Consider the following 23,466-nt stretch of genomic DNA (forward strand, 5'->3'; position numbering starts at 1 on the left):
TGATCCATAAATAGATTACATTTAAGAATTTATTGATGAAAATTTTAAAATTTACCCACCAAAGAGGAAACACATATTTTGATAGAAAAAGATAAATTGTGTGACTTACGCGCTGGCTGGACAGTAGAACCCTGCCTGACAGTCAGTACACGAAGTCTGACCCTCCAAGTTCTGTGTGTGGGTGCCAGTGGGGCAGTTGATGGGGGAGATGGAGGGGAAGGGGCACATTTTTCCCGCTGGGCATTTTGTACAGTTCATCTCTCCCGCCAGGCTGTAATACCCAGAGGTACACAGGGTGGCAGTACTTCCACTGCATTCAAAGCCCGCAGGGCAAATGCTGCAGCCAGAGCCCTTAAAAAAAGATTCAAATCTTTTGTTCAATGCATTCGTTTGATAAGAGCATTATCTGCCTCTGCAGAGTCCCTTCAAGGCTAAAAAGAACAATTTGGTTAAAAACATTTCTCCATCAATTCTCATGATATTAGTAAATACTTACAGAGGGACTGTAATATCCTGTTCCACAGCTGGTGGGTGACCCTGTGTCACATGACTGACCAGCGGGGCAAGCTGTACAGGAAGTCTGTCCTGCGGTGGAGTAAGTGCCACTAGGACATGGAGTTGGGGAAATATTATTAGCACTGCAGGAGAATCCGGCTGGACATTGGGTACATGATGTAGTCTGTATGATAAAATAAACATGCAAGTCCAGTGTACATATAAACATGCATGTGTACAGAAATAAAGGAATATTGCCAATTTCATACTGTAATGACAACAAATTTTTAAAGTAGACTTTAACTTTGTGCATCATTAATTCATTGATGTTGTTCAAAGCAACACCAGAAAACTTTATAACAATACAAGTATATTCTTGACATATTTTTCATTTGAAAATTCAAAAGGCAACTCAGTGAACCACTGACCTTTCCTGAGAGGCTGTAATATCCAGATGTACAAGCCACTGGAGATTTTGGATCCAGACACTGGAATCCAGCTGAGCACTGGGAGCAGGCTGAGGCTCCAGCACTGCTGGTGTACCCTAAATAAAAGAGGTATAAAGAATTCTCATCAAGATTTAAAAAAAAAAAGAAATACTCTGCATTTTTTTCTCTTTCAGGAAGTCTAAAACATTTAAAAACATATTACCGGTAGATAACTCAGTTGATTTAAGCAATAACTTATTGTCAATAACACTTGTTCAAACAATAAAATTAAAGTTATTGTAACTTATTGAATAACTCATATGTATTTATTGAAAAATTGAGAGATTAACTTTGGCTTATCTATGCAAGCATTCAGTAACTACAAAGTAAACTTATTTCGACATACAATTGACAGTTTACAACTGTTACAGTTGTTTTATCATATACCTGCTTCACACTGTGTACAAGTCGATTGTCCCAGTGCTGAGAAGAACCCAATTGCACAGTTGGTTGGAGAAATGAAGCTGGTTCCAGCGAAACATTTCTGTCCTGCGGGACACTGGGAACAGGAACCTGCCTTTGTAGCACTGTAGTAGCCATCTGGACATTTCTGAAAGGAAAAACAAGAATAAAGAGAAAGGTGCAACAGTTACTACACAAATTATGTTACGTAAATAAGGAATTGCAGCAACTTATCAGACATAGAATTAGTGTTGCCCTGGCCACTACATCCATAAAACCTTCTGCATTTGCAGTCATTTAAATCCAAAGGACATTTCTAAAGGGAAACTAATAAATAAATGTTAAAAAGGAGCTAAAGTTATGAATGCCAAATAATAAATGAAGAAAAATTGCAGTTATTATTGCAGTATGGAACCATTGTTGGCTATTATAATCTCAACTTCTTCAATGACTTTTTTACCCAATCCAAAAAGACTCACATTTATCAAGAATATTTACAATAAATGACATCCAAAAGCAACTTACAGTACAAGTTTCCTCTCCTGCCAAACTGAAATATCCAGCGGTGCAGTCTACAGGTGTGGCTGTTTTATCCTGACAGGACTGACCGCTGGGGCACTGAATACAGAAAGTCTGGGCTGTGCTGGGCTGGTACTGACCGTTACTACACACAACGCTCCCCAGGGTTGGATCGGGGCAGTATGTCCCTGCCGGACAGTCAACGCAGTGGGTACCATTGGAGTATTGACCATTCTTCACAGAACATAAAATAATGCATAATTATTATTTAGAGAGTAGAAAAACACGAAGAAAGTGTACAGTCATGGAAGAAGAGTAGAATTTTAAGGAAAGACAATGTTCTTGAATGAATTCTTTTTACCATAGCGAACATGAAATCTCCTTTATAGAATACAAATTTCATAATGTCATAAATTCTCAACAAAATCTGACAATTTTACAGTAGTCAGACAGCATGATAGACAATTCGGAAAGATCTACATGACTGTACTAACAACAGAACACTAATCTTTGTACTCACAGTGCAGGCTGTCTGTGATCCTGATAGGCAGGCATATCCTGCAGGACACGTTGTACAGGAAGTGGCACCAGCAAGGGAGTACTAAAATATCAAAGGATAATTCCATTACATCACCTCTATTGATGTCATGCTCCAAAACAAATTGGACACCACATAGATACACCATGTACATACCATGTACTATAGATGAAGAGAAAAAGCTCTTGAATTAACTGAGTAACACTTTTACTAACTTGACATTTTGATTACTAGATATTTTAATTACGGTGTGATTTTATAATTAGAAATTGGTACATGTATCAACATAAAGGATACTCAGAATTTTGTCTAATTCTATATACCTGGCCACTAGAACATGCTACTGGAGCTACTGTCGGATCGGAACAGCTGGATCCCGCGGGACATATTGTACAGGTGATTTTTCCAGTGGTATCGGCATAGTATCCAGAGGGACACTACAATCAATCAGTGAAAGCAATTTTTTAATACATTTAAAAGAGTAGTGGATTTTTTTATCAACATACAATGCACTTAAGTTTTTCAAAAAAATGCATGATCAGTTAATTGATAAGAGGAGCTTCTGTGGAAAACAATTACAAAATTGATAATGGAAAACAATCATCAATATCATATTGAAATTTTACATTACTTTAATCATGTTCTATGTGTAATATGTATCATGAGATGAATCAGCCATCTATTTTACTTACAGATTTACAGGACTCCATTCCCCGACCATCTTGATACTCTCCCACAGGGCAAGCTTCCTGGGTGACCGTCTTGTTCGGACATTTGTAACCTTAGATCAAGGGCAAAGGTAAAAAATTAAATGATTGGAAATGACTCCCAAACAAGACTAACTACCTTATAGTACAGTCTCTTACTTAATTATACCAGGTTATTTCTGCCTTGCACTATTTTTGACCAATCACACTTGTTGAAAATTGTTCCCAAGTTTATATTTGCCTAAAAACACAGTTGTGTTTTAACAGATTTTGCCTTTTGAAGCATCCACAATTCATCAAATAAAAATGAAGGCAAGTGAGGCAAAACCAATATTGGGGTAAAATTTTTCCTGTTTACAGTACTGTATTAGCCCCAACCAGACCTACCTTGCCCACACTGGGTACAGCTGGTTTGTCCAGTGCTGGTCTGATAGTAGCCTGTGGGACAAGCCAGAGGTTCTGACATCCCGTCAGTGGGACAATAGTACCCTGCTGCACAGGGTGAACAGGTGGTGCTTGCATTGTTGGCGTAGTTTCCAGCGGTACACAGCACAGGGCTGGAGCTGGTAGTGGTACAGGAATATCCTCCGGGGCAGGGGATACAGGCTGTGTCTCCCCCAAGAGAGTAGTAACCACTGCCACAGGCAGATCCTAAGGATAGAAGGAAGTGGCTCAGATTTAAAATTGCTTTATAAAATCAAAACATCAAATTACATACATTTTACTGATAATTTTATCTTATACACGTAGTTTAGTAAATCTCTCTTCCAGTTTTCAATTCAAAATATGAAAATCAAGAGAACTGTCTGATAAGATATACCGGTATATGTTGGTGCATAAGTAATTCTTATAGTAAACAAACACATTCATCAAAACTGAAAAAAATCCACATTAAATTTACAAAACTTAAATATTCAGTATGACACAACTCTCATTTGAATTTAAAAAGGCAAGCAATTGTTCAGTATTCAGACTGACTTACTAGCTGAGGTGGTGGGACACTCGTAGCCTGCCTCACAGGGTGTACAGCTGCCTGCTCCACTTGCCGTCTTGTAGGTCCCTACTGCACACTGAGTACATGAAGTCTGGCCAGCAGAACTAGAGGCAAAATCAAAGTACTGATAGTACCGACACAAGTACAATGTATGCAAACAGCATTTCTTCACAGTTCTTTAAATATGATCACTACTGGATGATTTTAGTCATGATGGTGTTGCAGACTTAGCTAAAATTGATTCTGAATATTTTAAGAAGCTCTTGATCCTTCCAATGCAAGATATGTCAAAACATGCCCATTAGCGTGATGTTTTGAAATGAATACCTTTTAAAGTCATTTTTGATGGAATTCCATTTATAATTTTAATTCATCAATTACATTTCTTTTAAAAAAGTCTTGATTCCTTTACCTGTACTCGCCTGATCCACACTGTGTTGGCCCATTATTCTTGGTAGGGCATTTGGAGCCTGCTGGGCACTCTGTACAAGTTGTTGATTTGACGGAGTCAGAGTACCATCCATCCAGACAGGAGTAGCACAAGGAGGAGCCCACTGGGCTGTACTCTCCCTGCAAACAGTCAATGGCTGCTGCTGTTACATCTGGACATCTCTGACCTAAAAAGTAACAATCATGGAATTGTTTGCTGTTAGACATTTTTCTTCAATGAAAACACTGTTAGATTAAAGAAAACTTAAGCTTACAGTAAACCTTTGAAGAAATGAAAATCTTATCCCCCAAAACATATTTTCAAAATTACCTGCAGGACAAGGTGTACATGCTGTGGCGCCTGTTGAAGGTGCGTAAGTTCCATTCCCACAAGCCTCTGGGGCGGTCATTCCGTCCACCGGACACTGGTGTCCCTTTTCACAGCTGGTACAAGTAGAAGCCGCTGTTCCGGAGTACGTTCCAGCAAGACACTTTGTAGGAGTGGCAGTGGTGGCGATGTTACATTTATAACCTGCCGGACAATCACTGCAAGAAGTGGCTCCTGCACTGCTGTATTTGGTGGTGCCACAAGGTGTCTCAGTGGAGGCTGTGCAGAAATGCCCCGCAGTACACTGGGTGCAACTTGATGCACCAGCGGAACTGTGGTGACCTAGATAAAATTGGGAACATATGATCTTAGAAGATGTTTTGAGATTGCATTAAAAACTGAAATCTTAACATTAAATTATGTATGCATTTGATACCAGTATAACCGCTGGTAATATATTGTAGCATTAATGACTGTGAAACAAAAATTATCAACAAAATTTCGAATATCTTCACATAACGTTATATCAATTATAACTTCATACACAATTAATGCATCATTTGTGCAATACATTTTTAACATGCATAACAAAATAAAAGCATTAGACAATAAGTGAAAATCAACAAACTGTTATTATATTGTGACCGCAGTTTGAATCTGCTATTCAATGATCAATGAATTCAGTGTGTAGCATGATTGACTGCTACAGCAACAAATTTTTATTCATATATTGTACAGTAGATTCCTAATTAAACACTAGGAATATCCGTATTAAATTGCCAGAAGTCCTTCTTGCCGATTTTAAAATCTTGCTTTTATTTTTTGGACAGATATAAAGTAAATAAAACTATGATAAAAATTCAGCGTTGGTATAAAAAAAAGGATATAAACGGTTGAATCACAGAAATAAGTACTCATGTAAAATTTTAAGGAATCTCACTGTACAGTACGTATGATCTAGTACCAACACAGCCACATGCAAGAGAAATCATGCAATGCTGAAACAAATATTAATTTAAAACCCACTAAATAATGATGATTAAAACATTACATTATTATGTCTATATTTGAAAAAAACCCTGAAAATGTTTTCAAATAATAATAATTATTTTGTTTGTTCTTTGAAGTATTAGCACCCTGCAACAAAAAGAAATACATGCAAAGTTAACAGAAGCATATATTGATATACACAAGGCACCATTGATAAACATATACATGTATGTTTAATTAATATTCCACAAACCCCTCATGCAATATTGAACTGTAAATATTGTTATAGGCATGCAAAACTTATATTATAACCACTTAGGTAAATGAAGACCAAGCTTAATCTCAAGTGAACACCAAAAACTGAAATACAAACATGCATCCATTGTTGACAAATCAAAATCACTGCATTATATGCTCGATAACAATGTGAGAAGGCATACAGAATAACAAGTGTTAGTGAAATAATTTTGCTAGTACATGCAATGCTGCCTGTGCTATATCTGCATGCACCCATCCTGTGTGCAGTGGATACCTGGGGGACAGTTGGTGCAGCCTGCATCTTCTTCCACACTGTACTGACCGGCCGAACAGTTAGGGGGAGATCCCACTGCACTGCTGCAGTCTGTGCCGGCAGGACATGCTGTACAATTACTGGCCCCTGACTCACTGAAGTGACCTGCAGTACACGGCCGACATCCCATCTCTCCTTCAATGCCATAAGTACCAGCAGCACAAGGCTGACTGGAGCTAGAGGTACAAGACATTCCTGCAGCACACACTGAGCATGAGGAAGAACCAGCACTGCTGCTGTAATAGCCTACAGCACAATTGCTGCACACTCCATCTCCTTGCTGGCTGTAGGTCCCTGGGCTACAATCACTGGGAGTGGCTGATTGACAGGATTTACCAGATGGGCAAATTGTACAGCTTCCTGATCCTGCTGTACTGTAGTATCCTATCAGTGGCCAATCAAAATTCAAAAAAAGGTGTTATGAATGATTTATGAAAGCAATGATAAGATAATCATGAATAAAGCTAAATGTTACATTGACTTTACAAATTAACCTGTTTTCAAAATAATCTGTTTTCTTTTCAATTGATTTTTACATCTCAGAAAAAGTTTTATGCATGAAATAAGAAAATAATGATAAGAAAATCATGAATAAAAGGTAGAGTAAAAGGTAGGTGTTTTCAATAACCCATATGTTCAAGATGATTTTGGTAATTTTCATTTCTGAAATCAATGGATATTTACTCAATACAACAAATATTTCTTTAAAATTAGTTCACACCTGCACTACAAGCTGTACACCCACTACTGCCCTCTGTACTATAGGTCATTTCTGGACAATCTGAGGGAACACCCGCACTATTGGAACAGTTCTTGCCCACCGGGCACACTGTACAAATCCCTGACCCAGCAGTGCTGTAATGCCCTGCTGGACACTGGGTACAGGCTGTGGTGTTTAGAGCACTGTAGGTCCCAGCGGGACAATCTGTGGGGGTCAGGGCAGGGTTGGAACAATTCTTGCCCTCTGGGCATTCAGAACATGAACTGGAACCTGGGCTATCACTATATGTTCCTATAAAAAGCAGGTTTATCAAAAAATCTTGAGAATTCTAATTAAAAGATTTAAAAGTCTTTAAAATCAGATTGCTCATGTAAGCATACTGATATAGTTCAATTAAAAACTTTACTTAATTAAATGATTTGTTTGGGAAAAATGTAGAAAATTATGTAATAGGTATTTCTACAATGGTTTTCAATCTAAATGACACTATTCTTTTGTTCTATATAGGTAACTGACACCCTGTAATACATACACACACAATATTAAGTGCTCCATTCCCGATGTCTTAAAATTAAACCAACCTTTTAAATCCATTCTACTTTAAGTCAAGCATAACAACACACTAAATGACGGTACCATTCAATGAATACATGCTATATGTAATTGATTAATAGGCAGTGTTTTCCAATTTGCATTCTCTTTGTGGGATCTCTTGGAGGGAGGAAACCTTTTAAATGATTACATATATGATACAGGATGCAACAATAATACCACTTGGTGAGCGGACCAGATCATGGTGATAACCCTGCTATATATGGCAGGACTGGAAAATTACATGAAGCATGCAAATTGAAATATTCCAGGGACATCCACACAACATCCTGTTATGCTTGGGTATATATTCATAAGTAATAAAATGTTTCTGTGACAGGAACATGCAGAAAATTCTTAAGCACAACACCCTTCCACTTGCATGCAAGACACTATGTAGTGTGCATTGGATACCTGGGGGACAGTTGGTGCAGCCTGCATCTTCTTCCACACTGTACTGACCGGCCAAACAGTCAGGGGGAGATCCCGCTGCACTGCTGCAGTCTTTGCCAGCAGGACATGCTGTACAATTACTAGCCCCTGACTCACTGAAGTGACCCGCAGTACACGGCCGACATCCCATCTCTCCCTCAATGCCATAAGTACCAGCAGCACAAGGCTGACTAGAGCTGGTGGTACAAGACATTCCTGCAGCACACACTGAGCAAGAAGAAGAACCAGCACTGCTGCTGTAATAGCCTACAGCACAATTGCTGCACACTCCATCTCCTTGCTGGCTGTAGGTCCCTGGGCTACAATCACTGGGAGTGGCTGATTGACAGGATTTACCAGATGGGCAAATTGTACAGCTTCCTGATCCTGCTGTACTGTAGTATCCTATCAGTTGCGAATGAAAATTTAGAAAAGGATTTTAAGAAAATAAGAGGAAAATTAGGAATTCATAAATTAAGGAAGGAGCCAAGAGCTTGAATGGCAAAATGTTCTTTTTTTAAATAACCCAAATTTAGTTCACACCTGCACTACAAGCTGTACACCCACTACTGCCCTCTGTACTGTAAGTCATTTCGGGACAATCTGAGGGAGCACCCGCACTATTGGAACAGTTCTTGCCCGCCGGGCACTCTGTACAACTCCCTGACCCAGCAGTGCTGTAATGCCCTGCTGGACATTGGGTACAGGCTGTGGTGTTTAGAGCACTGTAGGTCCCAGCGGGACAATCTGTGGGGGTCAGGGCAGGGTTGGAACAATTCTTGCCCTTTGGGCACTCAGAACATGAACTGGAACCTGGGCTATCACTATACATGCCTGTTGATATGTTTTATATAATGCTTGATTAAATATAACAGATTCTGAAATAAAAATTGTATTATGACAGCACATTATCTCCTACGGTAAAAATGTAAGAAGCAATCTAACCATTCGAGAGAAATCTGCATGCTGCAATTATGATCAATACAAATAAGCCTCAAGGTGATAATGTATTAATCTTTCCACTTCATAAATCGGTATAAACTCCCACCTGACATATACTTCAAAAGGAATGAATTACAACCATGATGTTCACAGATCATTAATTCTACGAGGATGAGTGCCTACCTGCTGCACAAGGGGTACAAGCCACAGAGTTGGCTGGTGCGTATGTCCCTGCGTTACACTGCTGAGGTGCGGTGGTGGGGTCGGAGCATTCGTGTCCGGCTGTACATGCTGTACAGGATGTCCGACCTGTTTGATTCTGATATTCTCCTGAGGGACACACAGTATGAGTTGTCATAGCACCAGTGGGGCACTTGGAGCCTGGAAGATGACATCAAACATTAAACCATGCAATAAGATGTCACAATTAAACATTCAGGCATGGAAAATATACCGGTGATAATGGAACATAACAATACATTGATTAATCATAACATGACAAAAGATTTGAGCAAAAATTTCTAACATACATTTTCATGTTGAATAATTTGAATTATAGTAATTATAGGTACAAAGACAATTTGAAAGAACAAATATCAATACATTTACTGTCTACTTATCCTTCTACTTGCTTATAATCATCTATAATGCAAAAGAAAATTGTTGCTACTTTGCATGAATCTTGTCATACAAATAAATATTGAAAATAATTTGAACTAAGCACCTTTTGGACATGTCTGACAGGAGTTGTCTGAGGCTGTGCTGTAAAATCCTGCTGAACAGTCTGTGCATGCTGTCTGTCCACCATTTGGTTGTTTACCAGCAGGACAGTCCTGTGAACATTTGTAAATATGATAATAAAATAACAGGCAATAACTGACCCTTGTAATGGTTCAATATTTTATTATAAATTTCTAAAATGAACAAGGGAAACATCTAAAATTTTATTTTACAATCAACTTGAGATTAAATTATTCAAATCCTGGTTATGAAAATTGAAGTTTGTGTTTTCTGACAAACTAAAATTTATAAATAAACATCACCTGTGGAGCCTGGTTTGTAGTTGGACATATTGATCCAGCAGGACAGGAAGTGCAGCCTGTTTCCCCTTCCAATGAGTAGGAAGGTGAAGTACAAGCAGTTTGAGTGGTCAAAGAAGAACAGCTAAATCCAGCCGGACACTTAATACATGCAGATGATCCAGCGGTACTGATTTCATCAGAATTACATGATACGCAGGCAGAGATAGCGCTTGATCCCGAATTAGGATTGGCTGTACCAGCAGCACATGCTGTCCTCCCATTCACCCCTCCAAGGCAACTGAAAAACAACAAATTCACACATTAAAATTGAACAAACTGATTTTGTTTTGACCTTGCCTGTGGGTCAGTATAGTCTTGACCTTGCCTGAAGGTCAGCAGACAAAACCTTGTTTGAAGGTTAACAATCTGTGACCTTGGCTTGTTATGTTTTGCGTTCCTAAAAGGATATGAGACTTGGATACCTCTATGGTCTTATTGACCGGTGATGCATAATGTATGTGGCTATGGTTTGAAATTAAGTGAGTGGTAAAAGCTATATTGACACTGTCAGTTGTAAATCTCAACAAAGTTCTGGTACAAAATGACATTATATAAAAAATCATCCAATGATACAGATAATTAAAATGTTTGCAATCATACTGGTAGATTTTACTAAAAAGACTTTTTTGCACAAACTGGCATGTCACGAAATTATTTCAAATTACGTAATAAACTTTCAATCGATATAATTATACTGTCAAGACTTCTCCGATACCCCCATTATCAATCAAAATAAAGCTCGTCAAACAAATTGACAGAAACTGCACACACTGCATGATCAAGACAATGGATTATGGGGTCCTCAATTTCTGTATGGCAACCACCAATTTTATTTTTTACATCATAACCAGACAACTTGTAGATCCCAAAGAGAAAGATCATTTTGTTTCGAAATGGATGGCTTGTTTACAGAGCGCACGCACGAAGTATACAGAGCTGTTAAGTTTTAAAACTATGACATAGAAAATAAATAAATGAAAAACATGTTAAATCTTATGTCTGTATCGCACCATTGGTCCAAATTTTTTAAATTTTATTTACTGTACCTTTAAGCCCATTCAATTAATAGAATCTAGGAATTTCTAAATGTTTACCAATGATTAATATATATCGTCACAAAAATATACAATTTCAAAGATCAATCTGTTTGGCTAAGGATATCAATTTTCAGCTTACCTTAAGCACTAGCTCAACTGCTTTGATAAGCAAAATTAAGTATTTCTCAAACCCTTTTAAGAGGACCTTTCAGTTTTACTCACTGACAGGCCTATGAACTAACATTACATATAACTGTATGTATGTTAATTATAATGTTGTCACTGAACTGAAAAGCTTTTCTGGTGTACACATATTTTAGGAATAAAATGAAATTGTATTTTTCCAGAATGATAAGTTCTTGTCATTCAACATATCATTAATCCATTTCCCCATTCTGTGTGTACATATATGTATGAGTGATGCACTATTGATGATATCTGCAGTTAAGTTCTACAGCCTTATAATGGATGACCCATTAACCTTCATTAAAGTTGAGCTACAATGATCTAAAAATCAAAACTCACCGTCCTCAAAAACCAAAATCAAATTATTTTCTTTTCAATTAAAAGTAACAAAAACCAAATTTCGTTCATGTGAATGTATCATTATTCCTTGCCATCTGTTGTTAGTGCTACAGCACTTTTAAATATCACTATTATACGATGTTTTTGTATGTGTATTCAAAAACCTCTATTTAAGTTTCTAATTAGAAATCAAATAATCAATAGATAAGCTAATGCTATTCATGCACTGTAAATTAAAGAAGACAAATTTCTCAAAAGAGCATTCAATGTGGACAGTTATTTAAATTCTTGTGAACCCTTTTATTTAGTTTGTGAATTAAGTTAGCAATTTTCACTGCACCCAAGGTCTTACAATTACAAAATTGTACATTTAATATACTGTTCAATAAGAGAGCCAGTTTTATTACACTGGTTTTTTTCATTAGTTTTGACACTGGATTTTGAACTTGATAAGAGTGTCAGTTCTAAAGTCAATTAATTCTAAAAATACACTAGCTTATATTTGTCATGATAAAATCGACACTGAATCAAAAAGGTTGATTCTCCTCTACACAAATTTGCATATGTATTGAACAAATATCAATTCAACACTGCCTATCTTAACTGCTTCTAATTCACGTCTTCCATGCCAAATTTTGAAATATTCAACATTTACACAGAAAAACTTTTGGACTTATGATAACCTTTTTTACAAACAAACAAAAAAATCGGTGTGGCAAAATAAAGCGTTGCATATTGAAATCATTCAATTTTCCTAAAAAGCACTTTGAAAAATTAATTTTGACATTGGATCAATGTATAGAATTGACATTTATACAAGTTAAAAATCAATTCCAAGACTAATGTGTATCAATTTCAATCCATTTATCATTTAGAAATAATCTGTGAAAAATATATTTTTGTTATAAAACATTCCAGGTGAAGTATGTACAACAAATTTTAAATTACCAGAGTATATGTTACAATTTCAAATATCAGAAAATGTCAATACTTTCAGTACTTTGATTTCTTATATCAAAACCTTAACTGATAGAAAAAAGGCATTTTTTTAGAACCTCTTTAATAAAAAATATCAATTATGAATCACAATCCATTCAATATGCTGTGAAATTAATTTCAATACTTTCAGTACTTCAATTAAGAATACCAGCACTTCCAACGTTACATTGCATGATTGCAAAAGCCTCTGAAGTGGTCAAGTTTACCTGACATAGTACAGGTAATATAATTATTAAACCAACACTTTGAATGGAGATCATTGTCTGAGCCGGTAATAGGATTTAGGGCCATAAAGCAGGGCCAGGTAAACAAGGGTGTTGACTGTTCCCCATTACATGTAGGTATACCCGACCTAATTATTTACCTACCTTGGTAAAATATCCTGTTACCTTCATGGCCACTTGTCCAGAGGTGCGTGTGTGTAAATGTGTGCTATTAAAGGCTCCATTCATGCATAATTCATATTAATGTCACTAGGATCCTTATTTGGCTTCTAATAAGGCTAAAGCTTTAAGAATACAACATTTGAAATACTTCACTGTTCTTAAAATGGCTGGCTGTTAGTTGTACACTGCATGTACACACAGACAAATTTCTTGTCCATCTTAAATATAATTTCAGAACTTGACGAACATTTGGAATTCTCCATTTAACTAAGTCAATCACAAGGATTGTTCTTCATTAAATTGAGACAACAAACACCCCTAAAAATCTATATTACATGTATTTTCTTTTATAGTTTCAATCAATACAACAAATCATAAATTTGAATCAGCATTATAGTTTCAAAGTGCACAGCTAACTATCTCTTACAGAAATTCCAGGCCAATACAACATTAATATCAATTATTAAAGACAAAAATAATTCTACTTTGCAATATTTATAAGAAATTTCAATTTTGTCCCAAACATGCATGTACATCTTTTAAATAAGGAATGCTACACAAAAAATTTATTTAATGGATTGTTAAAGTGTTATTTCTGAATTATGATATAATTTCTTGTTCATAAAAACAAGGATAAATGCTATGAATTAATTATTTTATACAATTTATATAAATATAAAAGTTGAAAATCTCCTTTGGTTGCAAGTAACACACTGTAGAGTTTAAAGTTTTTTGTGAATAAATGCATTATATTAATATCTTACTAGTCACACCATCAATATAAAGATGTTTTTTTTTCTTGAGGAAAATTTTTTTATGATATTGAAAAACATCTTTTATCCTTATTTTTAAAACCTATGGATGAAATCTTTTCAGGATCGAGACACATTTAATAGAGAAGATATAAGGCAATCATTTGAATCGAAATGGGGAAATTGTATGTTTCCAAAATGATACAATTCAATGATCCATAAAATAAAATTTTGGTGTTGCATTCTACCTTAAATCTATTAAGAAATCTTAAGTTTTTTATAATTCCTATTTTAGTTCTAGGAGAGATGATCAGAGCCCTGAATATTTCATGCAAAAGACAAAAAAAATTACAATTACCAGTAGCTATTAAATAAATGTAACTTTCAAACAAATAATGAATTGTTAATGAATATAATACAAAGACTGTTATTGAATTCAAGCATGAATGATTTTATTTTTTTTCTTCAGAAATTGTGCGAAGATAACTGATGAGGTTTCCCAAAACCGGTGCTGCAAGCAAATGAATCCTGTTGGCCTTCATGTTACAACACAAAATTATAACCATGCAGTATCTGATTTCCAGGTATAAAGAATTCAATCCAGAAAAACAAAACAGTATCAATATTCATTATCAATTCCCAAAGGTTAATCAAATGTTTTGTTATATAAAACATTGCAATCATCTATTTTGTCCAGATTTTGCCAAGGCTATAAAATATGGATGTGAAAGCTTCAAAATAAAATCAATCTTTCTTCGATCAATACCCCATGCTCAGCCACACAACAAAAGTACTACACTGAAACAGGCCGCCTCAACCGGTCTCCGGAAATTCAGTACACAATTGGTCCATTTACTGAAGCGTTGTATAAAGTATAAAATTGCATCCGCATTTTTGTTGTCAGGCGAGAATTCGACGTGGGATATTAAAAGACCAGAGTATGGAAGTAAATAGAATTGAATCAAGTTTTAATTGGTAAAACTTTTGTCATAGAAGAATTTAAATGACGTACAACCATTACTGTACAAATTTCAACAGAGAAATAATTGCCATTTATAAAGCTAAAATTACTGTTGACAGTCTATTCCTTGACAGCTACTGATCAGGTTAACAATTATAGATGCAACTCAAATTCCGTAGATTAAAGAATCAATTAAAAATCACTTCATTTTTTAAAAAACAATGGATCCTTATATAAGCTCTTAATTACTGTTTACAATTGCATTACTTTTTATTACAATTAAATTAAGGTTTGACCAGCATGCATTTCAAAATAAATAGAGTTATACAAATACATGGAAAAACCTAACATGACTGAAATTAAATTTAATTACCATTCAGAGTATTACAGTGAACTATATTTTAATAATAAATATCCTCCATTTCATTAGTTACATTGATGGAGTGTAGCCAGTGAAATGAAGCCCAAAGTATCTGAAACTTATTGTACTTGACAGACTTCCTAGTCTCTTGCTTTATTTATGATCTTACCATACAACTTTAATAAACTTGCATGAGTATTAAACAGCTACTGGCAGGTTTTTACAACAATTAATTTCTGTTTAGTCTTGCATTTTGGAAATTTCCTTTTAAAGTCTAGATGCATTGCATGCTTATCTAAAGGCAAACAAGTTTGTGCATCAATCAAATACACCACCTTACATTACTGCAAATACTGGTTCTTTTAAGCTGTCAAATTTTTAATTCCCATCATAGATAAAATCGTCATCCAAATGGGTCCCTAATTCATATATGCAGATCAAATTTCCAATTAATAAAAAAATAAAATTCCGTATATTGCAAGCATCACTGATTTCTATACTTATAAAATATTGTGCATAAACTTATGTACACAGAAAAGGGATACAAACAGCAAATATTTGCCAATCTGTTTGATGAAGAGTTAAGCAATTACATAATTATAGATCCCATTGTAGGGCGCATGCTGATGTTTACCTGATGCACACAGACTCATTGTGTACATAAGTTTGACATGCATGCATGGCAGCAAATTAAATACGTCAAATCAGACCTCGACTCTTTAATCAAAGACAAATTCTTAGATCTTATTTACAGTATTACACATTTTGCCAATCACCGGTATGTACGTAGCACAAATTATGTAACAAAAATCATTTAATACAAAGTTTTTCAGCGCATGCAGATTCGAAATTCTATAATTTATTAGGACAACAAACTAAGCTGCTTAAAATCAATTTAATGGCATGATAACCGAAGATCACCCCTGCAGGCAATTCTCTCTTGATGTAAGAAATGTTTAAAATAAAACAGTTTCTTCAAGGGAACACATTTTTTGAAATGACTTTTAGCACTAGTCTTTATTTTTGTTAGTTTAAAATTCAGTGTTTAACTCAGCAATACAAATTGCTATGCACAATATATCAATTTCCTTGAAGTAGTTCCTGTACTTATTTGAAAGAATAAGGGCAAGGGAGTTAATAAAGCTGGTCTGAGGAGCAAAAAAATTTTTTCTTTCAATTCAGAAACCATTTATTTGAGGATACACTTGTAAATACTGTGTACAGGGTTATTTTCGCCCCAAGTTATTTTTACACACAAACAATAAAACGAACCGTCCCCACGTACTTTAAAAGTTAACATACCAGTGTATGTAAGTAATAAATCGAATTGCAAAATTTCCCCTGGTCGTTATGAAATTCTTCACTTATAAAAGAACACTTGTAGCAGGAAATAATCTGCCTGACTTTCCACAAACAAATGTTGAATTCTGTGTTGTTAAAAACAACATTCAAATAAATCTTTGTTAAAACTCTTGTACATTAAAAGAACATGCAATCTTGGGATTCATTCAGACTGCTTTTCCAAAATAAAATATTTTTGTTAGGAATGATCCTAAACACAAATCAAACATAGGAATCATTATCTATATAGCTTTCACATCAACACCTGAAGAGGCTTTTATAAGAGATTCACAGTCTAAAAAATGAACTACAAGTTCTTTGCAATATATTCAGTCAGGCCAGCAAACATCTAGTTTTTCGTTTTAAGGAGTTTGTACATATAAATACTTGCATGGATAAAGATTAATCTAAACAAGAGGCCAATTGGCCTTAACGCTCACCTGAGTAGCATACATCCCATACACAAACTTGTCACCGAGCCTCATATATGCATCTAATTAATTAGGTTTCATACTGGAGTAGAAAAATTATAAATTTGTAATGACGACCATATTTCAAAAAGAACTGTGAAACCTATAATTTTGGTGAAAAACTAAGATCTGGTCTACAAAATCATGAATTCAGTTTTCCTTTCAGGTGTGTGGGAGTAAAGAAGATACTTTTTTAACTTTATATGCATTAACATCTATACATCCATTTTGGCCCTGTCCTAGAGTCAAAACCCATCCTTGAGGGGACATGAAAATTAAAATTTCAGTAGAGGACTTCATGGTAAACATAATTATTAGTCAGTTTTTTTAATACAGATGTGTGAGAATAGAGAAGAAAATTATATGCATTAACACTATATTGCCATATCCCCCCCCCCCCCCCTTCATGTCCTGAACCCCTGACCAAGGGGCCATGAATTTCACAATTTAGGTAAAGGAGATTGTGGATATCATAACCATGTATTCAGTTTTTGCCCACATGTGTGGGAGTAGAGAAGAAGATTTTTTAAGATTTAAAACTGTTTTACTATATGGTCATATTGGCCCCACCCTAGAGCCTGAACACCTAACAAAGGGGTCATGAATTTCACAATTTTAGTAGAGGCCCTCATGGACATCTTAACCATGTATTCAGTATTTTGCTCACATGTGTGGTAGTAGAGAGGAAGATTTTTAAGATTTAAAACAGTTTTACTATATGGCCACATTGCCCCCCCCCCCCCCTAGAGCCTGAACACCTAACAAAGGGGTCATGAATTTTACAATTTTGGTAGAGGGCCTCATGGACATCATAACCATGCATTTAGTTTTTAACAAATATATATGGAAGTAGAGAAGAAGATTTTTAAGATTTAATACATTTTTACTATTTGGCCACATTGGCCCCACCCTAGAGCCTGAACCGCTGACCCAGGGGTCATGAATTTCACAATTTTGATAGAGGGCCTCATGGACATCCTAATCATGCATTTAGTTTTTAACAAATATATATGGGAGTAGAGAGGAAGATTTTTAAGATTTAAAACAGTTTTACTATTTGGCCACATTGGCCCCACCCTAGAGCCTGAATCCCTGACCCAGGGATCATGAATTTCACAATTTTGATAGAGGGCCTCATGGACATCATAATCATGCATTTATTTTTCAACAAATATATATGGGAGTAGAGAAGAAGATTTTCTAAGATTTAATACATTTTTACTATTTGGCCATATTGGCCCCACCCTAGATCCTGAACCCCTGACCCAGGGGTCATAAATTTAACAATTTAGGTAGAGGGCTTCAGAGACATCATAATCATGCATTTAGTTTTTTAAAAATATATATGGTAGTAAAGAAGAAGATTTTCTAAGATTTCATACATTTTTACTATTTGGCCATATTGGCCCCACCCTAGAGCCAGAACCCCTGACCCTGGGGTCATAAATTTTACAATTTAGGTAGAGGGCTTCAGAGACATCATAATCATGCATTTAGTTTTTTAAAAATATATATGGTAGTAAAGAAGAAGATTTTCTAAGATTTCATACATTTTTACTATATGGCCATATTGGCCCCACCCTAGAGCCAGAACCCCTGACCCTGGGGCCATAAATTTCACAATTTTGGTAGAGGGCTTCATGGACATCATAACCATGCAACTGGTTTTTTCCTCACATGCGTGGGAGTAGAGAAGAAGATTTTTGAAAATTTGGCTTTTTTTGCATATTTGGCCCCGCCCATGGCACCCCAAGGGTGGTAGAGCCATGAATTTCACAACTTAGATTTTTCTTACCATAAAGATGCTTCACACCAAAAATGGTAACGATTGTCCTGGTAGTTTTCAAGAAGAAGTTAAAAATGTAAAATTGTTAACGCACGACGCACGACGACGGACAAAGACCAATTGCAATAGGTCACCTGAGTGACTCAGGTGACCTAAAAACAAAATGAGGTGTTTTTTTTAATTAAGAGAGAATAAATTTAGAAACCTGCTGTGGTCAATGAAGCAGATACAGTTATCCAATCAGTATGTTAAAATGAAAAAGACTGTTGAACTGGGAAGTCTAGCATTTAAGCCACATGAAAAATTCAACAATTTATGCAATGATTATATAGATTTCTTAATTATCACTCTGTATGAAAGCAAGCACATCTTTTCTTGAAGTGACGTAACTTGATGAAAATGACTGTCAAAATATTTGAACAAATTGAAAACATACTGCTCTTAATTAATGAGACTGCATCTATGGTACCTACTGTACAATGTCGAAGATAATTCAACTATTGCCAACAACAAAAAATGTTCAAAGTTTACAGAATTATTGAAATTGTGTTACTCCTTGCTATAGCTTCAAAATCACAGATCCACTAGCTATTAATGAGAAGGAATTAATCCCTGATTTCAGCAAAGGTCTAAAGTGTTTATTGAATTTGCATAATTATTGCCTATATCTTTGGGTTTTATGACATTCATGGGAAAAAACCAGGGAGATTAAACCCAATTCTGGCAGTTTAAACAGTCGCACAAAAAGAAATGTTATGGATCCTCATCATTAAATCTCTGTCTTGCACCCCCAGTTTGCTCATTTTATTTCAGTTAGGGTCTATATGGCTTTCAATTTTCACCTCCAAATATTTTTTTTTTTTTTTTACAAAACTGCCTGAAGAGTACAGTTTAAATATTATGGATCTGAGGCTTGTGTGTTACATTAAAAACCTTATTTATTGGAATATCCCCAACTGATTTTCATTTTGAAGGTCTGAATTGATCAAGATTTTATTTTCATGGATTTGTCCATATAAAACTGTTTCATGTCTAAGAGTGTAAACACATTTTCTAAAGGATCAAAAACCTTTGACAAATACTTTTTTATAAGTGGGTGGCATCGTGTTAAATTGCAACTTGTTTCTTCAATGCTTTCCATTTCAAATGAAGATTCATTTTACCTGGATATATATATATTATGTACAGTGTATCTCTATGTATAAACTGAAATCTGGCCTTCACATTTATATGTACCGGTAACGTAGGGTACTGAAGGTACATATGTATTAAATCACAGGTGGGGGGAAAATTACAATTTGACGTCAGAGTATATTTTACATCGTAATCCCTTTTTTTTTACTTTTTTTTTAGTCAAAAAAGGGAAAAAAAATTTTTTTTTTAAACGGTTACAAATGGATTTCCATTTCCCTGATTACATAAATTTATAGCTATATTGTCAATCAATTTATTAATGTGTATATAGATATTTTAGGAAACATCAAGTTCTTTAAAATTTAAGTTTCATCCAAGTGTCATCATAATCTTGTAATATCCAAACATAGACGTTAAACATGTTAAATCAATGCACACAAGTGGATTTACTGGGAGAATGCACATTTAAAACATTCCCATCAATATTCTCTAAAGTGTTTGTAACTTGATCTTGATCCACTTGACATGTCAAACTTTTTTTTTACATGCAGCCACTACTGTAAGAATCATTGTTTATAAAGCACCAAAAACAATTAACAATGATAAGACCGCCATCAATTAAAATTAAAATCCCAGAAAATACATCAATGTTTTTTTCAGCTGAATTGACATAGCAATAAAAACTGTTTCAAAAAAAAAGAGACAAATTTTTCATTGGATAAAAGAAAATTCATTATATAACGATCGTAGCGTTAAATTGATAAATTTTAAATTCATGGACACCTGACAGAGAAGATAACTTGGACACTTGGATATCAAGGAGTTTATATCAAATAAACTCTTTTAATAATGCATCTTATCTCTAACTTCCTAGTCTTCAAAAACAGTTCATTGGAATTTTTGAAGCAGGACGTTTTCAGTAATGCACAATTGACAAATTAAAATTTGTCTGACATAAAGTATTTTCTTAACTGAACGGGTGGATTAGGATTTCTCGAAAATGCATGTACAACAGGCACATTATATGTGCATACATGTACCGGTATAAGAAAATAGTTTTAACTTTTCTATGTTTCAGCCTCAATCAGTACAATAGGATATTCAATGTAAATCCTTTGACTTTGTAAACACTAGACAAAATTATATTCATTATTAGCCTCTTTCAAAAAACCAAAATGAAAAAAAAATCTATTAATTTACATTCCCATCCGAGACATTTAAAAACAATAAACAGTTTTAACACGTACACTTCAAAAGAACAATTTCATTTAAAAACTTTTCTGAGCAATAAACAGGGGGCACTGCCTGACAGAGAGTCCTAGACATGTTCGACATGACCATAATGTACATGTGTTTGTATGTGCCATCTTCGAGGTGATCTTTGGTTTACGATATCTGTCCACTTTCATATGTGGAGTACCGGTGTTGACACACCATACTCTATCCTCTTGCAGTTAATCTATAAATCAACCTTGTGTAAATGCTCAAAGCTTTCAACTTTCAAAGTTTCTATTTAGCAAACACTCCAGGGGTAAACGAGATTGAAAAATTAGAAAGGCCGAGGATTTGAGTCCCCAACCCCATCCTATGTACCATAGATAATATATTTTTCATGGGGAGGAGGGGGGGGGGGGGGGTTAGAGTCCGGCGCTTAAAGATGGCAAAGCTATCGATTGACCGAGCTACAAAACCACCGAAATACATTGTACTTGTACATTGTACTTTGCATAGCATTTAAATTCTGATTATAATCTCCAAAAGATCTAATGCGATACAATGCCAAAAAAATGCCACATGCAAGTCTTCCGGGTTGTTTAACAACTAATCATATCAAAAATCAATACCCAAAATCAGTGGGAAGGCCAGTGTATCAATTTTTTTGGTGAAATCTATGTACAATTTATACCATTTAAAATGACGTACTTGAAAGTCATATTCTTTCAACAAATACTTATCTTTGAATTCATCGGTATAACTTGACAACAAAATTTACACTCCCTAAACGTGTCAACTGTATTTCACCTTTGGCAATATCATTTGATTGTATCAATTTAAAGCATGTTTCAAAAAACAAATTCATGTTCTGATCTCAATTAAATGCTTTTATTCTTTATCTCCTAACCTAACTGGTGAAAATAATTTCATGCATGCTCAAGTTGGCCCATATTATAGTTAATCTTGTGCATTATAAACTACCGGTAAATGCAAAGAGAAATCCGGGTCTTGATTTTTTTTTTTTTTACTTCATGCACCTGAATGAATAATCTGTTTCTAAATAATTCTTCTTCCTTGTTCATTCCCAATTAACCGCTTTTATACCTTAAGATTTGATTGCTTTAAAAACATGTCATTTAGTTACACTACATGGTGTGTTTATTTATATGCATTCGGTTGATCATATAAAAGATTTGCCAAGGGAGATTTTTCTCATTAATTTATTTTATGAGACATATTAAATATACAGATTTTATCTAATTGTACCATTCCATTTTTCCAATTTTAAATCTATTGAAGAATTATAACCATGATTCTACTGCACTTAATCCCATGTATACTGAGAGCATTTTTCAATTAACAGTCAGGGGTGAGACTGAATTTCATCATTTTTAGAATAACGATGGAAAAAAACGGTCATAGTTATTTGGAGTTAAGTTTAAAATACAAGTGAACTCTAAAAATAAATCTGACTGTATTTTCATTCTTCTTTTTATCAAATTAGTAAGTCGTGGCGCACTTAATTATCTCATTTATTTTACAGGGCGCATTGGGTACTTAATTTTCGTTTCAACTGTGGGTCAAGATGTTTCTCTACACATGGGACCATGGCAGGATAGTGTACCATATCTCATTGATGACATAAATGGGTTGGAAGAATTAACTTGGGAATGGAAGTACATGTAAAATGAAAACGTCATAATTACAAAAATAATAATTATCGGTATAGATGTGTACATACATAGTTAGTAGGAATGACAATTTCAGGGTTTTTTTCAATATGACGGATTTCAGTCTCATCCCAGCTAACTGATATATCAATTGTTTCTTGTTTTTCAAAATACAGAATATAATCCACCTTATCAGAAACCCATGGCATCTTACTGCCTATATAGTGATCATTAAGTAATGAAAATAAATAAATAGAATATTTTGATATTAATAATTTAGACAAAAATATTTATCGATAAAAATTAGGACACCTTAGTATACCTTTTTTTAGTAGCAATAAACTTGCACTTGATAACATCAAACAAAACTGAAATTTCAATAGCTAGATCATCAATATATTATCTGCACAGTAATTGAAATTTCAGAACTGTTGTCAATGACGAATAATTTTGAATGGTTCTCATGAAATAAGAATCCACTTTATTGTGCGTCTCTGTGCACGATGAAATCAACAAGAGGCTCCAATAATCCGACTCCCATCAGTTCTCGCAGCCTCATGAATGTAAAATATTAATCTACGTCAGAATATATACTCAATA

General features: G+C 34.9%; 1 protein-coding gene across 3 annotated transcripts in view; it reads right to left on the bottom strand.

The window, feature by feature from the left end:
* The window catches only part of LOC128177546 (uncharacterized), a 94,640-nt gene that overhangs the window by 66,188 nt on the left and 4,986 nt on the right, over positions 1-23,466 (bottom strand). Inside the window, exons 3-20 of one of the 3 annotated variants that reach the window (XM_052844282.1) lie at positions 10,191-10,467; positions 9,872-9,980; positions 9,331-9,528; positions 8,188-8,610; positions 7,183-7,473; positions 6,423-6,845; positions 4,904-5,242; positions 4,556-4,760; positions 4,132-4,247; positions 3,537-3,800; positions 3,135-3,223; positions 2,766-2,879; positions 2,425-2,505; positions 1,911-2,138; positions 1,371-1,533; positions 924-1,039; positions 497-679; positions 110-351 (exon numbers count right to left, since the gene is read on the bottom strand). In XM_052844282.1, the coding sequence (XP_052700242.1) occupies positions 110-351; positions 497-679; positions 924-1,039; positions 1,371-1,533; positions 1,911-2,138; positions 2,425-2,505; positions 2,766-2,879; positions 3,135-3,223; positions 3,537-3,800; positions 4,132-4,247; positions 4,556-4,760; positions 4,904-5,242; positions 6,423-6,845; positions 7,183-7,473; positions 8,188-8,610; positions 9,331-9,528; positions 9,872-9,980; positions 10,191-10,467 (3,861 nt within the window). The remainder of the gene's footprint in view (positions 1-109; positions 352-496; positions 680-923; positions 1,040-1,370; positions 1,534-1,910; positions 2,139-2,424; positions 2,506-2,765; positions 2,880-3,134; positions 3,224-3,536; positions 3,801-4,131; positions 4,248-4,555; positions 4,761-4,903; positions 5,243-6,422; positions 6,846-7,182; positions 7,474-8,187; positions 8,611-9,330; positions 9,529-9,871; positions 9,981-10,190; positions 10,468-23,466) is intronic. The other 2 variants (XM_052844283.1, XM_052844284.1) reach the window with 2 other exon arrangements.

Source organism: Crassostrea angulata, chromosome 3 (genome assembly GCF_025612915.1).
Source record: "Crassostrea angulata isolate pt1a10 chromosome 3, ASM2561291v2, whole genome shotgun sequence".
Lineage (NCBI taxonomy): Eukaryota > Metazoa > Mollusca > Bivalvia > Ostreida > Ostreidae > Magallana > Magallana angulata.